Here is a 22,561-nt window from a genome sequence, read left to right on the forward strand (position 1 = left end):
GCTATTGACTTGAATATTCACTTAACCCAAGGGTTGCCATGATGTTGGTAACTTTTGGCGCTAAACTTTATCTGGCTAACCACCACCAATTCACCATCCTACATCTACTCACAACTGCGAGTTGTCCCTCTCAACCACATACACACTCAATGCAACGAAGCCTCCCAATGAATGGAAAGTTTCGCAGCCCCCCCAAGTCCCAATTGATTGGGGTATAACCTCATACTGCGTCATTCTCCAAGAGTATCTGTCACTTCTGCACCATACGGAGTATTCACTCGTGAGATCAGGAGTTTTTTCACCACTCTGAACAACTATATATATATACCGTTCACAGTTTGTGGGAGTCATTCTGTTTTCCCTTGTTGGTTCACTACATCCCATCTTCAGATTCATTGTATTTCATACTCACCGGTCGGAAAGGCCCTGTTTCATATCGTTACCAGGCCTCATTCTCTGAATTTGTGTCTGCAGGAAGGCTCGTGCCTGATCATCTAATACCGTCTATTCATTATAACATCATGAGCTTGACTGGTCCTACTCTTTTTTACCAGTGAACGGCACCATGGTAACCCGTGCTGCTGCCAAGCACGAGGCTGAGTTCCTTGGTCAGGCCATTGACGAAAAGCCTGTCTTGGTCGAGCAGTCAATTGTCTCCGCAGTGGCGAAGAAGCCAAAACGTGCTACCAAGAAGACCAGTTCAGTGTCAACTCAGGTTGCCACAAAATTCAAAGTGATATTCAACTCGAAGTTGGACAACGAACTGGTGGTGGAGCCATTGTTGCCCGGAAGCGAGAACAATGTATTGTCAACCAACGTCCAAGCGCACAAAGGGACACAAGACAAAGCCGATGGGGTTAATGGCATCATTTTGAAAACTCCGGCCAAGAGAAACCCCAGGAAGCGAAAGGTCGATGATGTCAATGGCGCAACTGTCAATGGCGAAATTGTCAAGGGAGGATGGGATGAGCTTCCCCACAACCTGGGCACTGCCGCTGCTGCCGACAACGCAACAGAAAGTCCCTCGCTGCCAATTACCCCGCCTGATTCTGTGACTCGCAAGAAGGCACACACTTCTCGGGCAAAGAAGAAGGTCGATGGTGCAGTTGCTGTCAAAGATGAGAAAATTGCAACTCCAGACCTTGAAGTAAAACAGGAAGAATCCCTGGAAAACACAAGTCAAGAGGATACTCAGACCAAACCGAAAGTCAGCAGGCGACGAGCTCCGAAGAAAAAGGCCAAAGGCACTAAGGTCTTGGCCGAGACCAACACTGCTGTCATTGAGCAAAATGAGTTGACCAACGGGTTCAAATCGGAAGAGATTGAGGACAAGAAAGCCGCTCCAAAACGCAAAAGAAAGGCTGCGGCCACAAAGACGGGAACTTCAGCCAAGAGAGCCAAACTACTGGAATCTGACGATGCCAACGACGCCGATGTCGAAGACCAGAAACCCAAAAAGGCTCGGGCCTGCAGAGTAGCTAAGAAAGTTGACATATCCCAAGCTGTACAAGACCAGGTGGAAAAACTCATTGATGGAAATGAAATTCTTAAAAAGGCCACGAAGCCCAGGAAGCCCAAGAAGAATAAATATGGACTTACCCCTGGAGTAACTCCGTATCCAGATTTCCTAATGCCCACGCTCGAAGCATGCCTGGAGGTGAAAAATCTTCTTTCTGAGGTACACGGTGTTGTTGAACAGCCAAAGGCAATCCCGCCTCCCTCTCTAGAGGTGACCGGTTGTGGAGAAGTTCCGTCTGTCCTCGATGCACTCATCCGGACTCGCCTTAGTGCAGCAACGACTAGCACAAACTCAGGATATGCTTTTGCAGGTCTAGTTTCCAAGTTTGGAATCCTCAAGGTGGGAATCGGAAAAGGCAGTGTAAACTGGAACAAGGTCCGCGAAGCCGACGTCAAGGATATCGAGGCTGCAATCAAGCGGGGCGGTCTAGGAAAGTCGAAGAGCATAGACATTAAAAAGATTCTCGACATGGTCCATGACGAAAATATAGCCCGTCGTGAAGCATTCCTCAAGGAAAAGGAGAGCGGCGAAAAGGCTAATGTTGTTGGTGGTGAAAGCTTTAAGCAGGGGCAGAAAGACATGGAGATCGCGGTCGCAGACAAAGAAATTCTTTCGCTACAGTACATGCACGGCCTAACTCCAGACGAGGCAATGGAGGAGTTCACTAAGTACCCTGGAATAGGAGTTAAGACAGCCTCCTGTGTCATACTTTTCTGTCTCCGACGTCCAAGCTTTGCAGTCGATACTCATATCTTCCGGCTCTGCAGATGGCTGAAATGGATCCCCGAAAAGGCCACTAGAGACTCGGCTTTTAGTCACTGTGAGGTTCGCGTTCCCAATGAGTACAAATACAGCCTTCACCAGCTCTTTATTCGACACGGTAGAACTTGCGGCCGCTGCAGAGCCTCGACTTCGGAGACGAGCGAAGCTTGGAAGGAAACGGTCTGCCCAATTGACCACCTTGTTGAGAGGACTGGCTTGCGGAAGATTCTCAAACCGGTGGGTAAGATGAAGAAAAAGGAGAACGGAAGTGAGGAGGATATTGATTCTGAGTTGAGCGAGCTTGACGAGGCGATATTTGGTGGTTATCCATGGAATGAGGCCGAGACAACTCCCGAGGTGGAAGGAGAAAAGTGATGGTTCACATCCTACTATACGTTATGGCTACTTTGGCTCGTCCTGGGCATATATATACGAAGTATTGCTTTACAGATAACGAAGTCGGCGGATACTGGCCTGGGCATATATAAATAGCTCTTTGTTATCAGGTGCTGGTGGGGTTTGGAGTTGGCTCGGTTCTTCATACATTATTATAACTGCGCTGCATTATCGCCTCCTCAATCCATCGAGGGTACGGTTGTCTCTATAGAGTTGGCATAAGTTAATACAGCTTTTTATGCCAAACACAGAGGTGATATGTATTTGTGAGCTGTCTGTGTTTTATTGATGTTGGTAGCAAAATAGTAATAGGACAACCAAAACAACCGAGGCAAAAATATGCAATTATCATTGACTTCCAGTTAGAGGAGAGTCTACCCAAGGATTTTCCTTCGAATATGACGCTATCTCATGCGCCAAATTCTAGATTCGTATCGCCCATCGCGACTTACTTGATATCCCCAGCCTGAAGGCTACCCGGAGCGGAGAAAATATTTACCCGCCCATCCCTTTTTATTTACCCAGAAAGGCCCAACCGACCCTGCCAGTTGCATGAGGGATTCTCAGATTGGTCTGGAACAACTATCAAGTTCCAATTGCCTTTTACTCTCGTCCCTCCTCAACCCCAATATGTCAAGGCCATAGCGATCTCTTAATCGACATACCAGGAGAGGCGCGCAACGCAAATATGGCTTCACTCGTGAGCAATGCGGGGGTTCGAGACGTTATTGAACGTATGATTGATGGGTCGCTGTGGGAGAATGAATTGTGAGTATTTTAGTTTCGGGGATCAAACTATCTCTATACTCTGCGGATGCTAATACATTTGCTATTTTTAGAGAAACAAAGTTGCTTCAAGCCGCGGCAACTGGACTATGCTTCACGATGCTATGCCTTTTCGGTGCCATCAAATTCACGAAGTGGTATACCTCCGAACCTGTTATTCCATACACAGTGTCGCCTCCGCAAAAATCGACCAACCCACCCCCGAACTGGGACGAGCCCTCGATCAAGCTTTCAGGCTCTTCAGCCATACACTGTTATGCTCCAGCGACAGGCGAGTTTCTAGGCCTCGTCAACCCTTCGACGGCCGCTGGTATCGACAGATCCATCCAGCAAGCCCAGGTTGCGCAGGAGAAATGGGCGCGGACGACATTCTCTCAGCGCCGACAGGTGCTCCGCACACTGCTGGCATTTATCCTGAAGAACCAAGAGGAGATATTGCGAATTGCGTGCCTCGACTCTGGAAAGACTATGATCGATGCAACCCTTGGAGAGACGCTGACTACGGTCGAGAAGCTCCGTTGGACCATTTTACACGGCGAGAAGGCCTTGACACCGGAGAGACGTCCTACGAACCTCCTCATGATGTACAAGGAAAACAAAGTATACTACGAGCCCCTCGGAGTCGTTGCCGCTTTGGTGTCATGGAACTATCCCTTCCACAACCTGATGGGGCCAATCATCTCTGCCATTTTCGCGGGTAATGGAATTGTCGTCAAGTCATCGGAGAACACCGCATGGAGCGCCAATTACTTTACTGTCATTGCACGAGGCGCATTGTCTGTCTGTGGACACGACCCGAATTTGGTCCAGACCGTCGTTTGCTGGCCACAAGTTGCCAACCATCTCACCTGCCACCCAGACATCGCGCATATTACCTTCATTGGAAGTCGCCCAGTCGCGCACCACGTTGCTGCTAGCGCCGCAAAGGCACTGATTCCCGTGGTCGTCGAGCTTGGTGGCAAGGATGCTGCTATCGTTCTTGATTCCGCTGCGCCTGATATCCCACGAATCATTGAAATCCTCATGCGTGGTGTTTTCCAATCGTCTGGACAGAACTGTGTTGGTATTGAGCGTATTATTGCCGGTAACGCTGTCTACGACAAACTGATTACTCTCCTGGAAACACGCATACGCAAGATCCGCTTAGGCTCTGACCTTGACTCTGCACCTACTGAGAATGTCGACATGGGAGCTATGATTTCTCCTGCGTCATTCTCACGCCTTGAGGCTCTGGTTAAGTCGGCTGTTGCGGATGGTGCACGTCTCATTGTCGGTGGTCGTCGTTACGACCACCCCGTGTACAAACAAGGCAGCTACTTCCAGCCAACTCTTCTCGTCGACGTGACCGCCTCTATGGAGATCGCGAAAGAGGAATGTTTCGGCCCGATCTGCGTCGTGATGCGCGCCGCATCCGCAGCAGAAGCCGTCGAAATCGCCAACTCCCCCAACTTCGGCCTTGGTGCCTCCGTCTTCGGCGCCAACGGATACGAGATTAACGAAGTTGCGCGCGCAGTGAAGAGCGGAATGGTGGCTGTCAACGACTTTGGCGCATACTATGCTGTTCAGTTGCCATTTGGTGGAGTGGGAGGCAGTGGCTACGGCCGCTTTGCAGGCGAGGAGGGCCTGAGGGGAATGTGCAACATCAAGGGAATTTGTCGGGATCGTTGGAGCTGGATGGGAGCCAAGACAGCTATTCCAGCTCCCCTGAGATACCCTATTCCCAGCACGAGGACGGGACGCAAGCTAGTAACGGCCATTGTGGACCTGGGATATCAACCTGGGGTGTGGGCCAAGGTTAAGGCTTTGGGGAGGTTGATCCGCAATTCATAATGCTTAGATAGATGTAAACTTATTCTCCTATCCAATTACATAATTCTAATTATGTTGGAGTAAAAAGTGGTACACTTTGTCCGTTCGTTGAGTCAACCTATGTTACTTACTATAAACAGCTACCTTCTATCCTTTATCCTATATGTCGCTCGTTCTTTACAATCTCGCTTTCCCGGAATTCAAACTATCCCAATGGCTTGGCGTGAATGGCTGGTATGTTTTCCCGCCTGCCTCGGTCCAAACGATCTCATCTCCCTTGTAGACCTTTGCTGGGTCGACTCCCTCATCCCGCAGAGGAACCTTGTTCTGCTTGTTGTTGTGGATTGGCGTCATGTTCTGGACGATTCGGAGGAAAATTGGCACAGCGTATTTTGGGAGGTGGGTTCGAGTGTGTCTGTAGAAGGTCAGCAACGGGAACGGTTAAAATTCGTATCTGAGGGGGTCTTACTGGAGTAATGCTGCGTAGTCAAAACTACCCCGCGCAGCAGGATCAATGTAGATGGCTGCACACCCGGCTAGAACGATGTTAGCTTTGATCTTAGAATGGCATCCCTCAATATGACTTACCACGACCATCATGGTTTGGCAGTTGAACACCATAGACGTTCGCCTCTACAACACCCGGGAACCTGCCAATAACCTCAGATACCTCCGCGGTGCTGACATTCTCTCCCTTCCATCTGAAAGTATCACCAAGACGGTCCAGGAAGAACCACCGGCCGTCATCAGTCCGTCTCAACGCGTCTCCAGAGCGGTACCACAAGTCACCCTTCTGGAAGACGTCACGAATGAACTTCTTCTCCGTGGCAGCGGGGTTGTTGTGGTAGCCCTGGAATGCCTCCTCGCTGGGCACGGCGACGAGCACCTCTCCGCCCACATCGTATGGTTCCCTGATGGCGAATCCAGTCTTAGGATCGCGTAGGAGGTCTCCAGTGCCTGTATCACCACGAACTGGGACGAATGTGTCTCGAAGCAGATGGCGGCGAAGAATGCCGTGGTGTCCAACGGATGTTGCGAGATAATCACCTCTGCAGTGGTTGACCAGACCAAAGACTCCCTCCGTAGAGTTGAAAAACTCGATGATCTCCGTGATGCCAAAGCGGTCACGGAACTTGATCCAGACATCAGGTCGGAGGCCGTTTCCGTTCATTCCTCGGACTTCGTTCTGGAGGTCAAGTGGCGATGGGGGTGCAGCCAACAAGTATCGTGCAGTTTCTCCGACGTAGGTGATCCATGTTGAACGAGAGTCGCGCACGTCAACCCAGAATTGGCTTGTGCTAAATTTCTTGCCAACGCAGAGAGTTATCCCATTACAAAGTACGTTAAGAGCTGCGCAGCCGCCAGTACCGTGGTAAAATGGCATGCAGTCGTACCAACGGTCTGAATCCACAGTCCATGCTATCCCGGCTTTGCGCTGAAAAAGAAGTTAGCATGAGTATACAACGAGGGTTAAGGTGACTTACTTGTAAGCAAACCATGTACATTCTGTCTATGTTGAACTGGCAACCTTTGGGCAATCCGGTGGTACCGCTTTCCGAGTGTTAGCTGGGCCAATAGTCTTGCGAGGGTGGACTCACCTTGTGTATAGTAAGCACATTGGATCACTACCTTCCACATTGTCACGTAGTTCGTTTCCTGGTCTTTGCGCTGGTAGCGTAACAATGACGCTCTTTACATCCTCTAGATTCACACATCTCATGTTCAGCTGTCCCTCGATCACCGACTTGGATTCGTTGATTCTCGCTTGAAGGGCCTCGTCGGCATCAACCAGAAGTATAGTTGCTCCGCTGATCTTGAGGCAATGCACAAGTGCCTCGCCTGCAAGGTTGTAGTTGATCAGGGCAGGCGCAGCCCCAACAGACCACAGGGCAAGCCAGATTAGCATGAACTCGGGAGAATTCTGAAGGTAGACTCCAACGAGGTCTTTGGGCTTAACGCCCTCGGCCAGAAACCACTGGGCGTATTGGTGGACGCGATCGTAGGCCTGCGTCCAGGTGTAACATCCTTCGCGGGACCATATACACTCCTCATTGCCTTTTCGCAGCGCGCTTTCCTCCCAGAGGTAGTAGAGACTGGCCTGCTTCTTCGCCACTACGTATGGTCAGATGTGAAGTCTTTGATAGCAAAGAGTAAATACCAGCTTCATCCCAAATCTGCCCGCCACGTTTAAAGCCCTTCAACGCTGTTATATCAGCCCCAATTCCAGTTTTGGCATCGATGTACATGGCGGCAGCAGTGGTGCCAGCAACCACTGCGGCTGCTGCGGCTGTTCCATATTGAAGTTAGCATCGCGGAAATTTGATACACAATAGTATTATAAAAGGGCTTGATTCATTCTGTCCAGATACTATCATATCATATCCCACATATTAATCATCAACGGCTCCCGACCCCCTGGAACTCCGCTGACAATGTTATGTTGGTGACCTGGACAAGAATGGCTGTGGTGGGGTGCGCCAGTTGGGGCAAACGTGGGGAAGTGTGGGGAAGCGTACCGAAAGCCATGTTCAGCAAAGGAGATGTCTTATTCCGAGGCGAATACGACGAGAGAGTATATAACGATGTAGAATATACAGAACTGGGAAGGACCAATTTCGAAATAAAACAAGCAGTATGAAGTTTGAAATGGCCATCCATCTCTCTTTATTGATCTCAAAGCGATCAAGGTGTGCACTAACCTACAGAGACTAGTGCGCCGAGGTCCATCACTGAGGCTACAATAACCACGGCTAAGACGCAGCTAAACCCCGCATAACGCATACCTTGACGATGTTTTTGGTCTTTGGGGTGCAGCTATACGTATGTTATGCACTCCAATAATTTATGAATCTTACATTTATAGGCTCGGTGCTCGGCGGTGCTCGGTGCTCGGTGCTCGGTATTTATTAGTTATTCGCTATATCGTTACTTTCGTCAACCCCCCCATGTCAGGAGCGCTAGCTAGAATACAATTCCATCCCAACGCCAGGCCATCCCCCCTTTCTCCGCAAAGCTAATCCATATCTCACCGCCTCAGATCTAATTCCCCGGTGGGGGTTTATGGTCGGCTCAGTGCCCACATAAAAACGAACTGGACAATGTAGCTGTACAGAAAGAGGAACTGGGTTCGACGGTTTTTCTGTGACCGTGCAACCGTATGCATAGCCCCTCTGGAATTGTCCGTCGAGTTCTCTGGAAGGAGAACGTATTTGAGGGAGCGTAGCTAATTTCTGGTTAGAGAGAGTGCAATTCCTAGGTCGGGTCTTGACTTACCAAGAAGAACGCGTTTGCTAAGAATGTGTAACCGAATATCGTCCACCCCGCCCATCCTCCGGTGCCTTGGCCTCTGTTTATTATTTCGCTGAGGACAAGCGTGACAATGATGCCAACAAATTTATATCCTGAATAGGCCACTAAATCAAGCAACTGCGAGTCGTTTGATATCGAAAGCAGATAGCTTCCTAGCTTGAGACCCAGGATCTCCAGGAATACAATGGCGAAGGCGGCCGACGCTGTGTAGCCAAGTAATTCAGGCTGGAACGCACCACGCAGGCCGGCGAGGAGAGTAGACAACAGAATGTATGTGACAAAAGCCATAACTGTCACAATGTCAATGAGAGCACTGGTTGGGGGCGCAATAGCTTCCTCTTACCTGGAATATACATATCCGGGCTGTTTAGATCTTCTCTTGGGGGCAGAAACCAGCCCTCTTGTCCATTCGGTCCAATTGTTTGCTTTCGGGACCATGGCTTGTGTCTCCAAGGGAAGAGCACCAGGAACAATTTATTGACAACGTAAGAGTTCGAGACATCGAAGTAATGCTTGAGAGCTGGGACATTAATGTAGCGATTGAACTGCTGCACGTTAGCTTCTGTAAGAATAACTTTGTCTACCCTCTTACATTTTGCTCGACGTATTCCTGTCCATGTTTCAAAGCTGTTTGGCCGACTTGGAATCCCATCTGAGCTGTCTGGTCGTTCATAAACCCCCCATACGCGCCAAATGCGTGGCTAGGAGCTGCTGCTCCAGGGCCAGCTTGCTGTTGATAGGGATTGCCATATCCTGACTGTTGCTGGGGGACTGGCGGGGGAGGGGAGCGGAGCTGAGGTACGGTCGAAACATGCTGGGGGACTGGATGATGTAAAGGTGGCGAATTTGGAGGGGGGGGTTGCCCATATGTAGGTCGTTGCATGATGAAGCTTTATAGAGTATATCGGAATGGTTGTTTCAAGTAGATATGTCAAAAGACAAGAATCGCCGCCTAGAGCTGCTTGAAGGTTGCCAGTAGTTTGTTTACACGTCTTGAAATGTGTTCGTGGATAGTTAAGGGGGAGCTTTACCTGGTTAGGCGAATTTTCTGCCACCGCCTTCCCTCATACATCTTCAGTAATAGATGATAAGTGTCACTGATGGAAGGGATAAGAACATCTTGAATAGAGCGCCGAATTCACGATGTTGGATACCTTTGAGATCATCACAACTTCCGGTGTTGTGTTGTGGTCAAGGACATACACTCCGACTAGCCCAGCTATTATCAACGGCCTCATCAAGAATGTCTTCATCGAGGAGCGCACACGTGCCGGTGGCGCTGGTGCTTCAGACGACATTTCTGCCGCCAATAACCCCCCTTACAAGCACGACCAGCATACTCTAAAATGGACGACAGTGAAGGAGCTAAATTTGATCTTTGTTGTGAGTAAATTGGAAGCAGCCATATATACATGTTCTAATTGCGCATATAGGCTGTGTACAGATCACTCCTCCACCTTTCCTGGATCGACAAACTCGTGGACAATATAAAGACTCTATTTGTGGACCTCTATGGCGACCAGCTTAGAAGGCCGCATACCACTGGTGTTGAGTGCCATTTTGACAAATATTTCGACCAGCAAATTAGGGAACTAGAGGCTACTGCGGCAACTCACGACTTATCAGTACCGTCAACCCCGCCTCATTTCGACCAAAAACTGGCTCCGGGAGACGATGAGCCACCCCCCATTCCCGGCGTTCTATCACGAGGTATGCCACCTGTTACAACTCGACTATAACTCTAGAAAAAGCTAATTTTTTAATAGGCCAATCGAGACAAGCCAACTTGACATCCAGCGAATCCACACCCATTGCCACTCCAGACACCTCGAGGCCTTCAACTCCATCCAGCCATATACTAACAACGAAAGGTGGACCAGGAGGGAAAATATCTAGGCGGGCACGGAAAACAAATCTTGTTTCATCGGGGGACGAGGCTTCGCGAAAAGGCAAGGGAGGGAAGGCCCCCACTGCCAAAAAGGGCCGCCGCTGGGACGCAGACGGTAATGCTGATGAGGATGATGACACCCAGTTGGATTATTCTATTCCGTCAATTGATGTCACAAATGATGGGGAGGCGGAAGGCAGCGGTTTGCCCGGGGCTATGGAGGCTGTTGATCAGGAATCGTGGGGCTCCAGGACAGGGAAGGGCCAGTTTGTCTTGAAAGATCTCGACGATCAAGTTCACGCTATATTGTCCTCTGCCGACTCAAAAAAGGCTGCCACAACCACTGCGCCATCTGGCATCGTTGGGTCCAGTTTGTCAGCTATCGGGGGGCTGTTCAGAAATGTTGTTGGAGGCAAGGTGTTGTCGAAAGCAGACCTTGACAAGGCCATGAAGGGAATGGAAGACCATCTCCTGAAGAAGAATGTTGCTCGTGAAGCCGCGATGCGTTTATGTGAGGGTGTGGAGAGGGAACTGATCGGGACCAAGACTGGGAACTTTGAGAGCACAGAGGCGAGGATTCGCGCCGCGATGGAAGTATCCCTCCAAAAGATCCTAACCCCCTCAACATCCCTCGACCTCCTCCGCGAAATCGACGACGTAACATCACCCTCTACCGTCTCGCTCAAGAAAGCTCGCCCCTATGTCATCTCCATCGTCGGCGTCAACGGCGTCGGGAAATCTACCAACCTATCCAAGATCTGCTTCTTCCTTCTACAAAACAAGTACAAAGTCCTCGTCGTCGCCTGCGACACCTTTCGCTCCGGTGCCGTGGAGCAGCTTGCTGTCCATGTGCGCAACTTGAAGGAGTTGAGCGCGAGAGAGGGGGGACAGGTGGAGCTCTACCAGAAGGGGTATGGCAAGGATGCGGCGAGTGTTGCGAAGGATGCGATTACGTTTGCGGCGCAGGAGAAGTTCGATGTGGTTCTGATTGATACTGCTGGACGGCGCCATAATGACCAGGTGAGTTCGCAAGGGAGTTTGTGTGGATGAAGCTAATATGCGTAGCGTTTGATGTCCTCGTTGGAGAAGTTTGCAAAGTTTGCGAACCCTGATAAACTCCTGATGGTTGGTGAGGCATTGGTGGGCACTGATTCTGTTGCGCAAGCAAGGAACTTCAATGCTGCATTTGGTGCTACTCGCAGGCTGGATGGATTTATTATATCGAAGTGCGACACCGTTGGGGATATGGTAAGTTCTCTCCCCGAAACCATATGTCCCTTCCGACTAACATCTCCTAGATTGGAACTCTTGTGTCCATGGTGCATGCATCGGGAACACCCGTTCTATTCGTGGGTATGTGATAGATTCCATTCCGCCGATGATGACAACATACTAATTTACTTATAGGTGTCGGGCAGCACTACTCTGACATTAGGAGCTTGAACGTCAAATGGGCAGTCGACAAGCTGTTGAGTCCAGTCTAGTTCTCAAGTTCTCAATGTAATATAGGCAACTATCTTCACGTAGTGCAGGTGGATGCTTGCAATGATATATGTATTATCCAACCCGTTCATTGACAATATACTTTCAGTGAGATTTTCCTTTTGTACGGACCGAGATAGTCCTGGTGATACTTGAGGCTACTAAATGCGCCAACTATGCTTGTATACATGCCCCGTGGCATCCTGGGTCGTAGGGAATTCAAGTACATAACTCCGGGCAGTCCTATCCTACACTTGCACCGGAAATCCGACCAGGCATTGTGGCTGTTAGCCCCGACAGACAACTTTATCGGCCTGGCATTGGCTCCGAGATTCCCCGTGCAGATTCTCGTGCCTCCTATCCCACAACTGAGAACCGACTCTGCATACTCATTCAACCCTTCAACACATTCCTCCACTCCACCCATCTCTTCTCCGCCTGCTTTATCAACCTCACCATCTGCTCCCTCCCCAACATCGCCCCCCCAACCTTTTCAACCCCAATCAACCTCGTCTCCCCGGTAGCACAATCCAACAACACCGTAACAGTCTCCTCACACAATCCCTCCTCAAACATATCCGGATCAATCAACACCCAATACTCCCCCTTCTTCCCTGCCCCCTCCTTCGCCCTGAAAACCGCAAACCCAACTGCAACAGGCAACCCCCTCAACTCCAACCTCGTCGCACTACTCACATCATCCTCACACACCACCGCCTGCCGATCCTCCGCCCATCTCACAGCGGGTAAATACACATCCTGCAACGCCCCTAGCAGCGCCGCCCACGCAGCCTCAAACGCATTTCCATCCAGCGAGATGAAGAGGATATCAATATACAACACCCAAAACGCCTTAACCTCACTCCCCTCCTCCTTCTCTCCCTCCTCATCCTCCTCATCCTCCCCGTCCACAACGGGTCCCCAAATCTTCAGACACTCATCCCCCACCAGCGCACTAGCATGCAGAAGAGCGTAGACGCGCGCTACCAGCTCCTGCGTCATCTTACTAGGCGGCATCCCCGGCAAAAACTCCGGCGCGCACCCAGTCGCGAGTTCGATATTCGGGACGAGCAAATCCAGTTCCTGCGCTGTGCTCTTCATGCCTCCCTTATGGCGCGTCCCGGAAGTAGCAGCAGTAGCAGGAGCAGCACCGCCAGAGAGGCGCGTCTCAGAGTACCCCACTGCATCAGCCAACAGCACCTCTCCGCGGACGCCGCACACGGCGGTCGTGTCGCCGATGCGGATCACGGCGCTCCCGTTGGCGTGGGTGAGGGAGCCTTTGTGGGTGTGTGGGGGGCGGGGGGAGGTGGGGAGGCGGGCGTTGGCGCGGGTGGGGGAGGGGGTGTTGAGGTGCGCGAGGAGGTAGGAGTGAGGGGCGAGTTTGGCGAAGGTTGGGCGGGGGAAGGTGAGGGTTTGGGGGGTGGTGGTGGTCATGGTTGGTGATGGGGTGGTTGGAGGGCGCGCGGAGGCGGATTGGGTGGTTGCGAGGCCGTTGAGGGTGTCTCGGGGGAATTGGCTCGAGAGGATTGGGTGGCTGGTGTTGGATTGTTTCAGTTGGGTGGCCGTGGGCTCAGGCAGGCGTTTGCATGGTAAAGTTGTGATTTTGAGGTTGTTGATGCGGCGTGAATCGGCGTGATTATTTTCGATTGGCGATGACGATATTTCTTATCGCGGGCACGTGAAATGGGATCGTGGGGTTGAGTTCTCACAACCATAGCCCACATATCTCTCCGCTCCAACATCACGCCAGACATGCGTCTTATTCTTCGTTCTAGACCCCTATCTCACGTATCAAATCTTAGGATCGTTTGGCAGGCCGGGGTCAGCGGTCGGACGGGCCGGCTGGGTGTGTTAGGGGATGATGCTTCCCACAATCACGCGAATTTTGTATGGCAATACCTAGCAGATGCTTCACTTTGAGCTCTTCGACTGCAAGTGAAATACTATCCTCAAAATACGCCTCTCTCGACACTACTACTAAGAAGACAAGGTCATCGTCACTTCAATTATTATCGTGAAGCGGTGAGGTAAGGTGAGGGGTAACTAACCGTGGGCCCTCATTCGCCCACGTCGGCCCACAAAGACAGCGACGGCGAATTCTTGACGCTGGTCTATTATCTCCACCAAGCTTCACACAACTCTCTCCGGCTCGACAACACCACACATAACATCATCCTTCCATCCCATACCGAGTACATACGTACATATACGCACCTCGACCCCAGAGCCAGCGCCCTCAGACACATGGAGTTCGCTTCTTCGACGACCTTTTTCCGCTACATGTACCACAAAGCTCTGCGATAACATCCAGCACACCCTCAGCCAGCGAAAAAGGTGGACCACACCACTAGATCAACACACACGTGTACAGCTCATATAGTGCCCATCGCCCTTCCTTCCCCGGGCACAAACTTCTTTCTTCAGCCTCGATAAGCTTGCAACATGCGCGACCTCAGACGTCAAGCTCTCGAGAGCCACAAGACCGTGTCGCGAAAGGCCCAGTCCAAGGTCTCCTCGCGTGCCTCCTCCGCCGCTGGATCCCGCACATCATCCCACGCAGGTTCGAGAAATGCAAGCAGGCACGGCTCAGACGAAGAGGAGAATAACCTAAGTGACAGCACGAACTGGAGGTTTGTACCCCGCGCCTACCCCGCCAACCCCGCTCAAGAGATAAAACTAACCTCCCACACAGTACAAACTCGATCGACGAACTACTCTCCGCCGAAGCCGTCGAGGGCGACGGCACCGACGCCTGGCAACAGACCCTCAGTGCCCGCATCGAAGAGATTATCGACCGCAAGCGTAGCAGCATCCAAGGCCGCGAGCTTGCCTACGCAGTCTATGTGCACCTCCTCACCACGCACTACGCCTTCGATACCATTTCGTCCCGGAAATCAGACCTTCTCGCCGCCTTCCTCAAGAGCACCAAGGCTGAGAGCAGCGAGAAGGAGACACAGCTCGCCATCCGCGCCATCGCCGTGACCCTCATCACTTCGCCGTCTAACTCTGCCTACGCCACCGTCTTCCCAGCTATTCAGCGCATCTATACGAGCTCCGAGTCGATTGCCGCTAAAACCACGGCAATTTCTTCCCTCGGTTCGATCCTCATGTACGGTGGCGCAGCGGACGAGGCCACCGAGGAACTTCTTGACGAGCTCCTCGAGATTATCGAATCCGACGGCACCTCCATCGACGCAGCCGACGAAGCATCCGTCGTTGTTGCTGCACTCGAGTCCTGGGGCTTCCTAGCTACCTCTCTCGACGATATGGAAGACCGTACTGAAGACGCCATAGAAGCCTTTGTCGAACAGCTCGAGAGCACTGACGCCGCCGTCCAGATCGCCGCGGGGGAGAACATCGCCTTGCTGTTCGAGAAATCGTACACCGATCGCGAAGAAGACGATGGACCGCCTGAGGAAGTAGAGGATGAGGAAGGATTTCCCTTGGATAACTCCCTCGTCAAGCGCTACAATGTCTACCGCCAGACCAACCAGCTCCAGCACACCCTGCGCCAGCTCGCAGCCGTTTCCTCCAAGTCCATCAGCCGCAAGGATCGCAAGCACTTACACTCCAGCTTCAGCGATATCCTGTGCACCGTAGAGCATCCACAGCGCGGGCCACGGTACCAGAAGGCGATTGACCAGGAGACGGGGAAGCGATACGGGAGCCGGATGAAGGTTAAGGTCCATGGCGGGGGTTCGATGACGATTGACCGCTGGTGGAAGTTAATGCGGCTGCATGAGCTGAGGCGGGTGTTGGGAGGTGGCTTTGTTGTGCATTACGAGCATAATGAGGTGGTGTTTGATAGCTTACCGTGAGATTCCTTCTTTGATCTTTGGTGCAAGGTGCTAATTTGGTGTAGGATTATGATGTCTCTTCAAGACGACTAGATACGGCCTGCACCCTTGAAGGCGGGCCTTTGACTCAACTTATCAAATGTCTCTTGTTCCACTTCAAAGAACACATATTCGGGAAGCATACGATACCCTGGCGTTTATCATTTACAGCCCACGGACAAGACACACACCGTGGTGCATGGATCTTTTGATTAATATTTGGTTTTAGGGGGGTGGTTGTGCAGGATGTGAAAAAGGGTGGAATTCTTTAGAAATCTTAAATGATCTTTCGGCAGGGTGACCTACTTGGTTGATAGTCTATCTTTGTTTTATAATACGATTTTAAGCATGACGTGCGCGAGAATATAACAGATCGTTCCCCCAAATTGATGGGAGTTTGAAAACCTTTTGAGTGCTGTGTTACGTTTGATCAAGCTGCATGAGATTCCCTCGGTAACTTCAGGAAGGCCTTCTTCTCACCGTTGCTGATAGTCTGCTGAGAACAGAACGATGAGAAGTAGAGTATGGCCAAGGTGAAGCATGCCGATGATATTAAAGTGGTAGAGGCGAAGGAGGCTAAACGCAAGCACACTACTACCCTCGAGAAAGCTAAGAAAGACTACGCTGCTGCTCTCGCAGGTGATAGTAGAATATGAGCGACGATGAGAAGATGGCCATCGTGGAGTCTGTCTCACCGCCGCCACTGACAGTCTGCTGTCACTACTAATCCCCGCTGTCGCTGAGTTTACCGTCACCTCCCCATCCCACCGCCACCCAATCTCATAACCTAGTTAAGGCTGTGAAAAACTAGTCGAGGCGCTCGTTGTCCGATCATGGCGATGGTGATTTGAAGACCTCGAGAGCATCGGTATTGTTACGTTCAGTCTCTGTTACCTTCGTGCCTAGTTCATTCCTAGCCTTCTCAAATGCAACGTATGGTATCGACTTTCGGGCAGCTTCAACGTGTCTTTCCACCTCTTTGTGGCGGTTGGCTTGTTGGGCACGGTGACAGGATAACTGTTTCGATACCTCTGCATTCGCAGGGATCTTGTGAATATGCTCTTGACTCGTTCCGTATAGTCACTAGATTCGCCTCGTCATATATTACACGGGTTAATAGCCTTCAGATCCTTCAAGCATCCACAGAAGAAGGTCAAGCACACGCCAGTCGGTTGACGGCACAGAGCAGGATGGAGAAACCGATTTTAATAGTGATTGGCGATTCTAAATGAGGGGAGGTGAGCAAGGCCGTCGCTAACGAGTTCAAACGCGCTGCCGCCAGTAGGAATAATAGGAGTAGGCAGAGCGACGTTGGAAGATGCGTGTCTAAGTGTGCGGCGGCCTACGTACGCCATCAGTCGCGTCAGTTGGTTGTAGACCGGAAAGGTCACTGGTGGTGTCCGTGGGCTGCGGACCAAAAGGTAAACTTAGCGGCGGCGGGGTGCGTAGGTGACAGCAGTATGAGCGACGGTGAGAATAAAGCCTTCGTAGAGTGCCTTTTCTCACTGCGCCGATATCTGCTGTCACTACTCATTCTGCCGCCGCTGAGTTTACCGTCACCTCCCTATCCCACCACTCCGCCATGTCCACCGCAAGGGGGTTTCCCGCGTCGAAGGGCGTCATGATCTTTTTCGAGGCGGAACGTCAGGTTGATCGAGAACCCAACCTCGCTGATGCTATTCTTAAGGTGGCCATCCAGCTCGCCGCCCAAACGCCCTATCATTCGATTAATAAACCACTATTCCATCCTGTTAGCAGAGACATTGGCAGCATTTCAGTGACTTGTTCAGGGGGCTGTTGTTGGTCAAATCTTCATAATCACTGCGGGCTACGACTGTAATATCAAGGGCCGCTGTTGGAGTTAATTACATGTGGAACTGAACAAACGAATGCCTCAGTGGCCTCCGATTTCATCTCGTTGATATATTATTTCCACCTTATCGGACTGTTCTATAATGTTGCTGCTGCTTCAACAGCCCCAGCCGCTCTAAACGCCGCCTTATTCGTATATCTCACTTCGACTGCGTACATCCATTCCATGTATTTCGCCCAGCCTGTATCGTAGTCAGTATCTGTTCCCAAGCCCCATCTGTATCGCAACCCTCAAATAAATGCAACGCAGAAAAGTGGACTCACTCCAATAAGCACACTTCCTCCCGAAATATTTTCCCACGTACGGCACAACAACCATTGTGAGCAGGAGCTCGATCTGCTGCAGGCTGGCCTCCCACTCCTTCTGTGCATCGGAGCTGTACTCCGAGCTTTCCTCCGAGCTGTCTATCGATGATGGTAGGGAGTCGAGATCATCATTGTCTGATGCGAGCTCATCATGAGCATCCGGGGCAGTGGCTGGCGTCGACCATTGTCCAGATGGGAAGACGTATGAGGAAGATGTTGAGGTCGACATTGCGAGTTGGGCGGCTCCGGAAGTGTGAAGCCTAATGTGCTTCCAAGGCACAGATAACGTCTTTGTGAACCCAGCATACAGTAGCAGGTTATGCACTGGAGGAATCAAATATCTGGCATGCCAATGTGTGGTAATCGTGAGTCGCGCGCGTCGTCAGTTGTGCTTTACCCGTAGCTCACAGGAGCTCCCAGTTCACGTGGGGGAGCGGCCTTCCCCATGCTCTCAGCAACGAATAAAGGTTGCTTACATAAGCTGCATTTTGACTCACGAAGCCCACCTTGGAATTTGAATGGCGAATATCGAATCGACCTTACCTACCCAAGACAACAACAAGGTTCCATAACGGATACGACGAGACCACACACTTGATCGCGTCGATATTATCAATAGAGGAATTTTTATAGGGTTGCAATCATGGCGGGCGAGGTAAATACAAACCCACGCTGGATGAGGGGCGAAATGCCACATCAGGTCAGACTAACACGTTTGCGACAGGATACTATCGCAGAGCGCAAACCGCGCAAGTCTGTCGCGTTCAGCGAGGGAGCAACTATCGTGGATGAGAATGGAGAGATCTCCACCGAGGGAGCCAACGGATCGAAGGACACAGCAATGTCGCACTCGAGTTTGTCACCCCACATTTCACCTACAAATTCACCTGTGGCGACTAACAATATTCCAGGCCCCGACGCAGAAGAGGCAAAAGAGGATGACGATGATGTCGCCAACATGCTTAAGGGCATGAAGAAGAAGAAGGCCAAGAAGCCCAAGGCTGATGACGAAGCTGGCGAGGCTGACGCAGCTGCTGACGGTGGTCTCGACCTCACAATGAAGAAGAAGAAGAAGAAGAAGGTGCCGAAAGAGGGAGAGGATGACTTTGCCGCCAAGCTCGCTGCTCTGGACATGGATAAGGAGGAGGGAGATGAGGAAGCCGTTGCCAAGCCCGAAAAGGTCGAGGATTCCGGCGATATGGAGAAGGGAACCGGTATCTGGGCGCACAACGACATCAAGCCGATCGGATACGAGCTCCTCCTTACCCGTTTCTTCAGCCTACTGGCCCAAAAGAACCCAGATCACGCAAGCAGCGGCTCGAGATCGTACAAGATCCCCCCACCACAGTGTCTCCGTGAAGGAAACAAGAAGACCATTTTCGCCAACCTGAACGAGATCTGCAAGAGGATGAAGAGGACCGACGAGCACGTCACATCATACCTGTTCGCTGAGTTGGGTACGAGCGGCTCCGTGGACGGAAGCAGGAGATTGGTTATCAAGGGTCGCTTCCAGCAGAAGCAGATCGAAAACGTCTTGAGGAGATATATCAGTGAGTTTTCCCAGGAGCGAGCTGCATTTGCATAGAAAATCAGAAACTAATCAATAACAGTGGAATACGTCACTTGCAAAACTTGCAGATCCCCGGATACGGAGCTCAACAAGGGAGAGAACAGACTGTACTTCATCACCTGCAACTCGTGCGGATCGCGCCGTTCGGTTACGGCCATCAAGACTGGTTTCTCCGCACAGGTCGGAAAGCGCAAGAGACAACAGGGTTAGAGTGTGCCTTGGGGTATTTCCGCGGCTTCTTGTTTGGTGTTCTTGGCTTTTTACGGGCGGAGAGGAATCAAGATCAAGGATGCTTTCATGTAGGGTACGGATTACAAGGGAAGGGAAACTAAAATATGATGCTCATGATGCATGGATAGGTTATATATGTTCTGGCAGAGAAAATGATGCGATGCGATGCGATGCGATGCGATGCGATGACGAGAAAGTGACTTTTTTTTTCGCAGACTTGCTTGAGCCTTTTAGAGACGGACAGCTCGTGCAAACTTGCAAAGATCATGAAAACATATCCAAAGTTGACAATATTATTGTGCGTGATGTGTGATTTTCCTGTTACCTGTGTCCAGAGAGTACTATACAGAGTATGCTGTGTCTCCAATGTGTCTCTTTTCGCGCTGCCGAGCATCCAGGGCTCATCAATCTCTCCACCTGTAAGCGCCCACGGCACACCCAAATGGAAGCGGACCCAATTGACGGCGCTGAAAGCCATCGATCCCGCAACCACACAACCCTCGTCGATACGCCGATACCGACAACATGGGTTGCAGGAATGGCGCTATTGGTCGCCTGCTGGCGACCGTCTGCCACAGTGCTACTATGTAAGGATGTTTCGAGGGAGTTGATCGCTGGCCCTAGAAATATATGCAGTCTCCAATTACTGGGCTTACTGGGCATGGGCCATCCAGCGTCAGCGCAGCTGCAGGTAGGTGAGCAGGTATATAGATGTGCCTGCTTCCCCGATACACGTCGCTGCTTCATTTAGGCATTTCTTGTCTTGCTATTTGGAGCTGATTTGTTGCTGTTGAATCAAGGTTTGTGTTTGTGTCCCTTTGTTGTTCGTGATGGGTGCGGGGTAAAGCTGGGGGGATGGAGAGCTGACACCAACCAGGTAGCATTGTTCACGAAGCCTCAATTCCCACTCTCCATATTCTACGTATAGCTTCAAATCTATACTCTGTCCTTTTTGTCGCCGTTGGCATTGTGTTCCGAAACTGTCGCCATGTCTGGCTACTATCCCCGTAAGGATCCCATTCCTCTACCCCACTCCTTCGTGATCCTTCAAGCTCCACCTTCATTTCACTCTGAAGCTAACAACATTTAATTACAGCTCCCCCGGGCAGTCAACCAGCCCAGCAGCATTTTGCCCCGCCCCCGGCAACTCCTACTCCTCCGGCCCCGGCTCAAGGGCAATACTACCCACCGCCCCGACCGGCTGCCGCGCCTTCAAACCCGCAATCATACCCTCCGCCCCCTGCTCCAGGCCAGCAGGCACAAAAACAATATGCACCGCCCCCGAACTTCTCTCACCGCACATCGTACCAGAAGCCCGCCAGTCCGCCTGCTCCGGCGCCTCTTCCGCAATATGCGCCCCCGCCGGGGGTAGCCGCTGACCAGTATCCCGATGAGAAACAAGAGTATGAAGAGGAGCAGCAGCAGCAACAGCAAGGCGTGAACATGCATGCCGGTGCGCCTGCAGCGGGGCACTTTATGGGAGCGGTGGCCACGCAAGACGACGTCGGGACGTTTAATGGAGGGAGTTATAGGATCAGCCATAGGGATACGAATAGTATCATTACCCTGCAGCTGGCATTCGGCTGCCCTTTGTCCGTTAAGCCTGGTAAGTTGCGGCCGATTGGTTCCATTTTACACCCAAGAGAGCGGGAACTGATATCGAATAGGATGTATGATCGCCATGTCTCCAACTGTAACACTCAAGGGAAACATGAAATTTAGCATGACGAAAATCATGGCTGGCCATATTTCGCACTCGACGTTCACGGGCCCAGGAGAACTGCTTCTTGCCCCACAGGCTCTTGGTGACATAACGTCGATTCGTCTCACCGGAAACGAGCAGTGGAGCGTGGGTAAGGATGCCCTCCTTGCATCGACACAAGGCGTGGTGAAAGACTTCAAGCGTCAGGGCTTGGGGAAGGCCATGTTCTCGGGCGAAGGTCTTTTCGTATTTAAGATTTCTGGAACCGGAATCATGTGGATTACCAGCTTTGGCGCGATTATTCGGAAAGATGTGAGTTCCCTATCTTGGCTCCGAATCATGAGAGGCTTGCTGACACAGAAATAGCTCCAAGAAGGCGAGCGATATGTTGTAGATAACGGCCATCTCATTGCGTGGAATACGAAGTACGTCCTTGAGCGCATCGCCTCTGGGGGTATTATTTCTGGTATTGCATCCGGAGAAGGGCTGGTGTGCAAATTTACCGGTCCCGGGACCATCTTCCTGCAGACAAGGAACCCAGCCGGATTCGCCCAATGGATGGCTGCTCAGTCTGCCGCCGGTATGTAAGACTGCGCTTGTAACTTCGTTTTCGTTGGTTTTGGGGCAAGAGCAGGCGGTCATCATTTATGCTCATACTGGTTTTTGGATAGTTGAAGCGTTTGGGTCGCCATTTATTGCAAGCAATCAATGTACCTGATTTTAGCATCGCTGATATTTTATCAACTATGACAAGAGGGAGGGTGTGTAAATTCTTCGCTATCGTTTTCATGGTCGTTCCTTCCGAAAAGATTGCTCCAGAGCACTTTCCAACCCCATCGGCTTCACGTCCCAGGTAAGAGAGTCTCTGATACACTCAATTATGTCTTCTTGATTGTTTAGCATTTCTATTTCTTCTCTTTGGCTTGTTTCTGAAGTATAAAACGTTCTCCATTCCTTGCCGCCTGTGCATGAGTCCATTCGCAGTCGACGCGGATAAATTTTAAATATGGCAAGAACGCAGGTCGCTCCTTCCACACGATGGCGTTCAGACCTGCCAAGCTCACTTCAGAGCTTGCCATATTTTTTTCCTTGC

At 51.2% G+C, this 22,561-nt stretch overlaps 10 protein-coding genes across 10 annotated transcripts; 6 read left to right on the forward strand and 4 right to left on the reverse strand.

Annotated features, from left to right (window-relative positions):
• Positions 1 to 145: 145 nt before the first annotated feature.
• On the forward strand, positions 146 to 3,246 carry VC83_00055 (uncharacterized protein). Its single transcript, XM_024463752.1, has one exon. It carries the CDS (start codon positions 566 to 568, stop codon positions 2,654 to 2,656), a length of 2,091 nt encoding a protein of 696 aa, XP_024328200.1. The 5' UTR covers positions 146 to 565; the 3' UTR covers positions 2,657 to 3,246.
• On the forward strand, positions 3,232 to 5,764 carry MSC7 (Meiotic Sister-Chromatid recombination aldehyde dehydrogenase). Its single transcript, XM_024463753.1, has 2 exons — positions 3,232 to 3,445; positions 3,517 to 5,764. The coding sequence occupies exons 1-2, from the start codon at positions 3,366 to 3,368 to the stop codon at positions 5,291 to 5,293; spliced, it is 1,857 nt and encodes a 618-aa protein (XP_024328197.1). The 5' UTR covers positions 3,232 to 3,365; the 3' UTR covers positions 5,294 to 5,764.
• VC83_00057 (uncharacterized protein) lies at positions 5,450 to 7,798 on the reverse strand (the record flags this gene model as incomplete). Its single annotated transcript, XM_024463754.1, has 7 exons — positions 5,450 to 5,687; positions 5,742 to 5,808; positions 5,861 to 6,707; positions 6,757 to 6,823; positions 6,871 to 7,384; positions 7,431 to 7,559; positions 7,789 to 7,798. 7 exons carry the CDS (start codon positions 7,796 to 7,798, stop codon positions 5,450 to 5,452), a joined length of 1,872 nt encoding a protein of 623 aa, XP_024328198.1.
• Positions 7,799 to 7,904: 106 nt separating this feature from the next.
• VC83_00058 (uncharacterized protein) lies at positions 7,905 to 9,554 on the reverse strand. The gene is made up of 4 exons (XM_024463755.1): positions 9,174 to 9,554; positions 8,925 to 9,126; positions 8,546 to 8,871; positions 7,905 to 8,495 (listed from the first exon to the last, which is right to left on the reverse strand). Exons 1-4 carry the CDS (start codon positions 9,462 to 9,464, stop codon positions 8,331 to 8,333), a joined length of 984 nt encoding a protein of 327 aa, XP_024328195.1. The 5' UTR covers positions 9,465 to 9,554; the 3' UTR covers positions 7,905 to 8,330.
• On the forward strand, positions 9,555 to 12,038 carry VC83_00059 (uncharacterized protein). Its single transcript, XM_024463756.1, has 6 exons — positions 9,555 to 9,964; positions 10,015 to 10,291; positions 10,348 to 11,489; positions 11,535 to 11,717; positions 11,768 to 11,822; positions 11,877 to 12,038. The coding sequence occupies exons 1-6, from the start codon at positions 9,725 to 9,727 to the stop codon at positions 11,951 to 11,953; spliced, it is 1,974 nt and encodes a 657-aa protein (XP_024328196.1). The 5' UTR covers positions 9,555 to 9,724; the 3' UTR covers positions 11,954 to 12,038.
• Positions 12,039 to 12,344: 306 nt separating this feature from the next.
• On the reverse strand, positions 12,345 to 13,385 carry VC83_00060 (uncharacterized protein; the record flags this gene model as incomplete). Its single annotated transcript, XM_024463757.1, has 1 exon — positions 12,345 to 13,385. The coding sequence occupies one exon, from the start codon at positions 13,383 to 13,385 to the stop codon at positions 12,345 to 12,347; it is 1,041 nt and encodes a 346-aa protein (XP_024328580.1).
• Positions 13,251 to 16,183, forward strand: VC83_00061 (uncharacterized protein). Its single transcript, XM_024463758.1, has 3 exons — positions 13,251 to 14,581; positions 14,644 to 15,765; positions 15,814 to 16,183. Exons 1-3 carry the CDS (start codon positions 14,394 to 14,396, stop codon positions 15,839 to 15,841), a joined length of 1,338 nt encoding a protein of 445 aa, XP_024328579.1. The 5' UTR covers positions 13,251 to 14,393; the 3' UTR covers positions 15,842 to 16,183.
• A 1,554-nt stretch (positions 16,184 to 17,737) lies between these two features.
• VC83_00062 (uncharacterized protein) lies at positions 17,738 to 18,194 on the reverse strand (the record flags this gene model as incomplete). Its single annotated transcript, XM_024463759.1, has 2 exons — positions 17,738 to 17,841; positions 17,924 to 18,194. 2 exons carry the CDS (start codon positions 18,192 to 18,194, stop codon positions 17,738 to 17,740), a joined length of 375 nt encoding a protein of 124 aa, XP_024328578.1.
• Positions 18,195 to 18,359: 165 nt separating this feature from the next.
• On the forward strand, positions 18,360 to 20,085 carry VC83_00063 (uncharacterized protein). The gene is made up of 4 exons (XM_024463760.1): positions 18,360 to 18,620; positions 18,690 to 18,819; positions 18,877 to 19,515; positions 19,576 to 20,085. Exons 1-4 carry the CDS (start codon positions 18,609 to 18,611, stop codon positions 19,743 to 19,745), a joined length of 951 nt encoding a protein of 316 aa, XP_024328577.1. The 5' UTR covers positions 18,360 to 18,608; the 3' UTR covers positions 19,746 to 20,085.
• Positions 20,075 to 22,391, forward strand: VC83_00064 (uncharacterized protein). The gene is made up of 5 exons (XM_024463761.1): positions 20,075 to 20,566; positions 20,644 to 20,773; positions 20,863 to 21,372; positions 21,434 to 21,780; positions 21,835 to 22,391. Exons 2-5 carry the CDS (start codon positions 20,755 to 20,757, stop codon positions 22,054 to 22,056), a joined length of 1,098 nt encoding a protein of 365 aa, XP_024328237.1. The 5' UTR covers positions 20,075 to 20,566; positions 20,644 to 20,754; the 3' UTR covers positions 22,057 to 22,391.
• Positions 22,392 to 22,561: the final 170 nt, after the last annotated feature.

Source organism: Pseudogymnoascus destructans, assembly GCF_001641265.1.
Source record: "Pseudogymnoascus destructans isolate 20631-21 unplaced genomic scaffold scaffold_1, whole genome shotgun sequence".
Taxonomy (NCBI): domain Eukaryota; kingdom Fungi; phylum Ascomycota; class Leotiomycetes; order Thelebolales; family Thelebolaceae; genus Pseudogymnoascus; species Pseudogymnoascus destructans.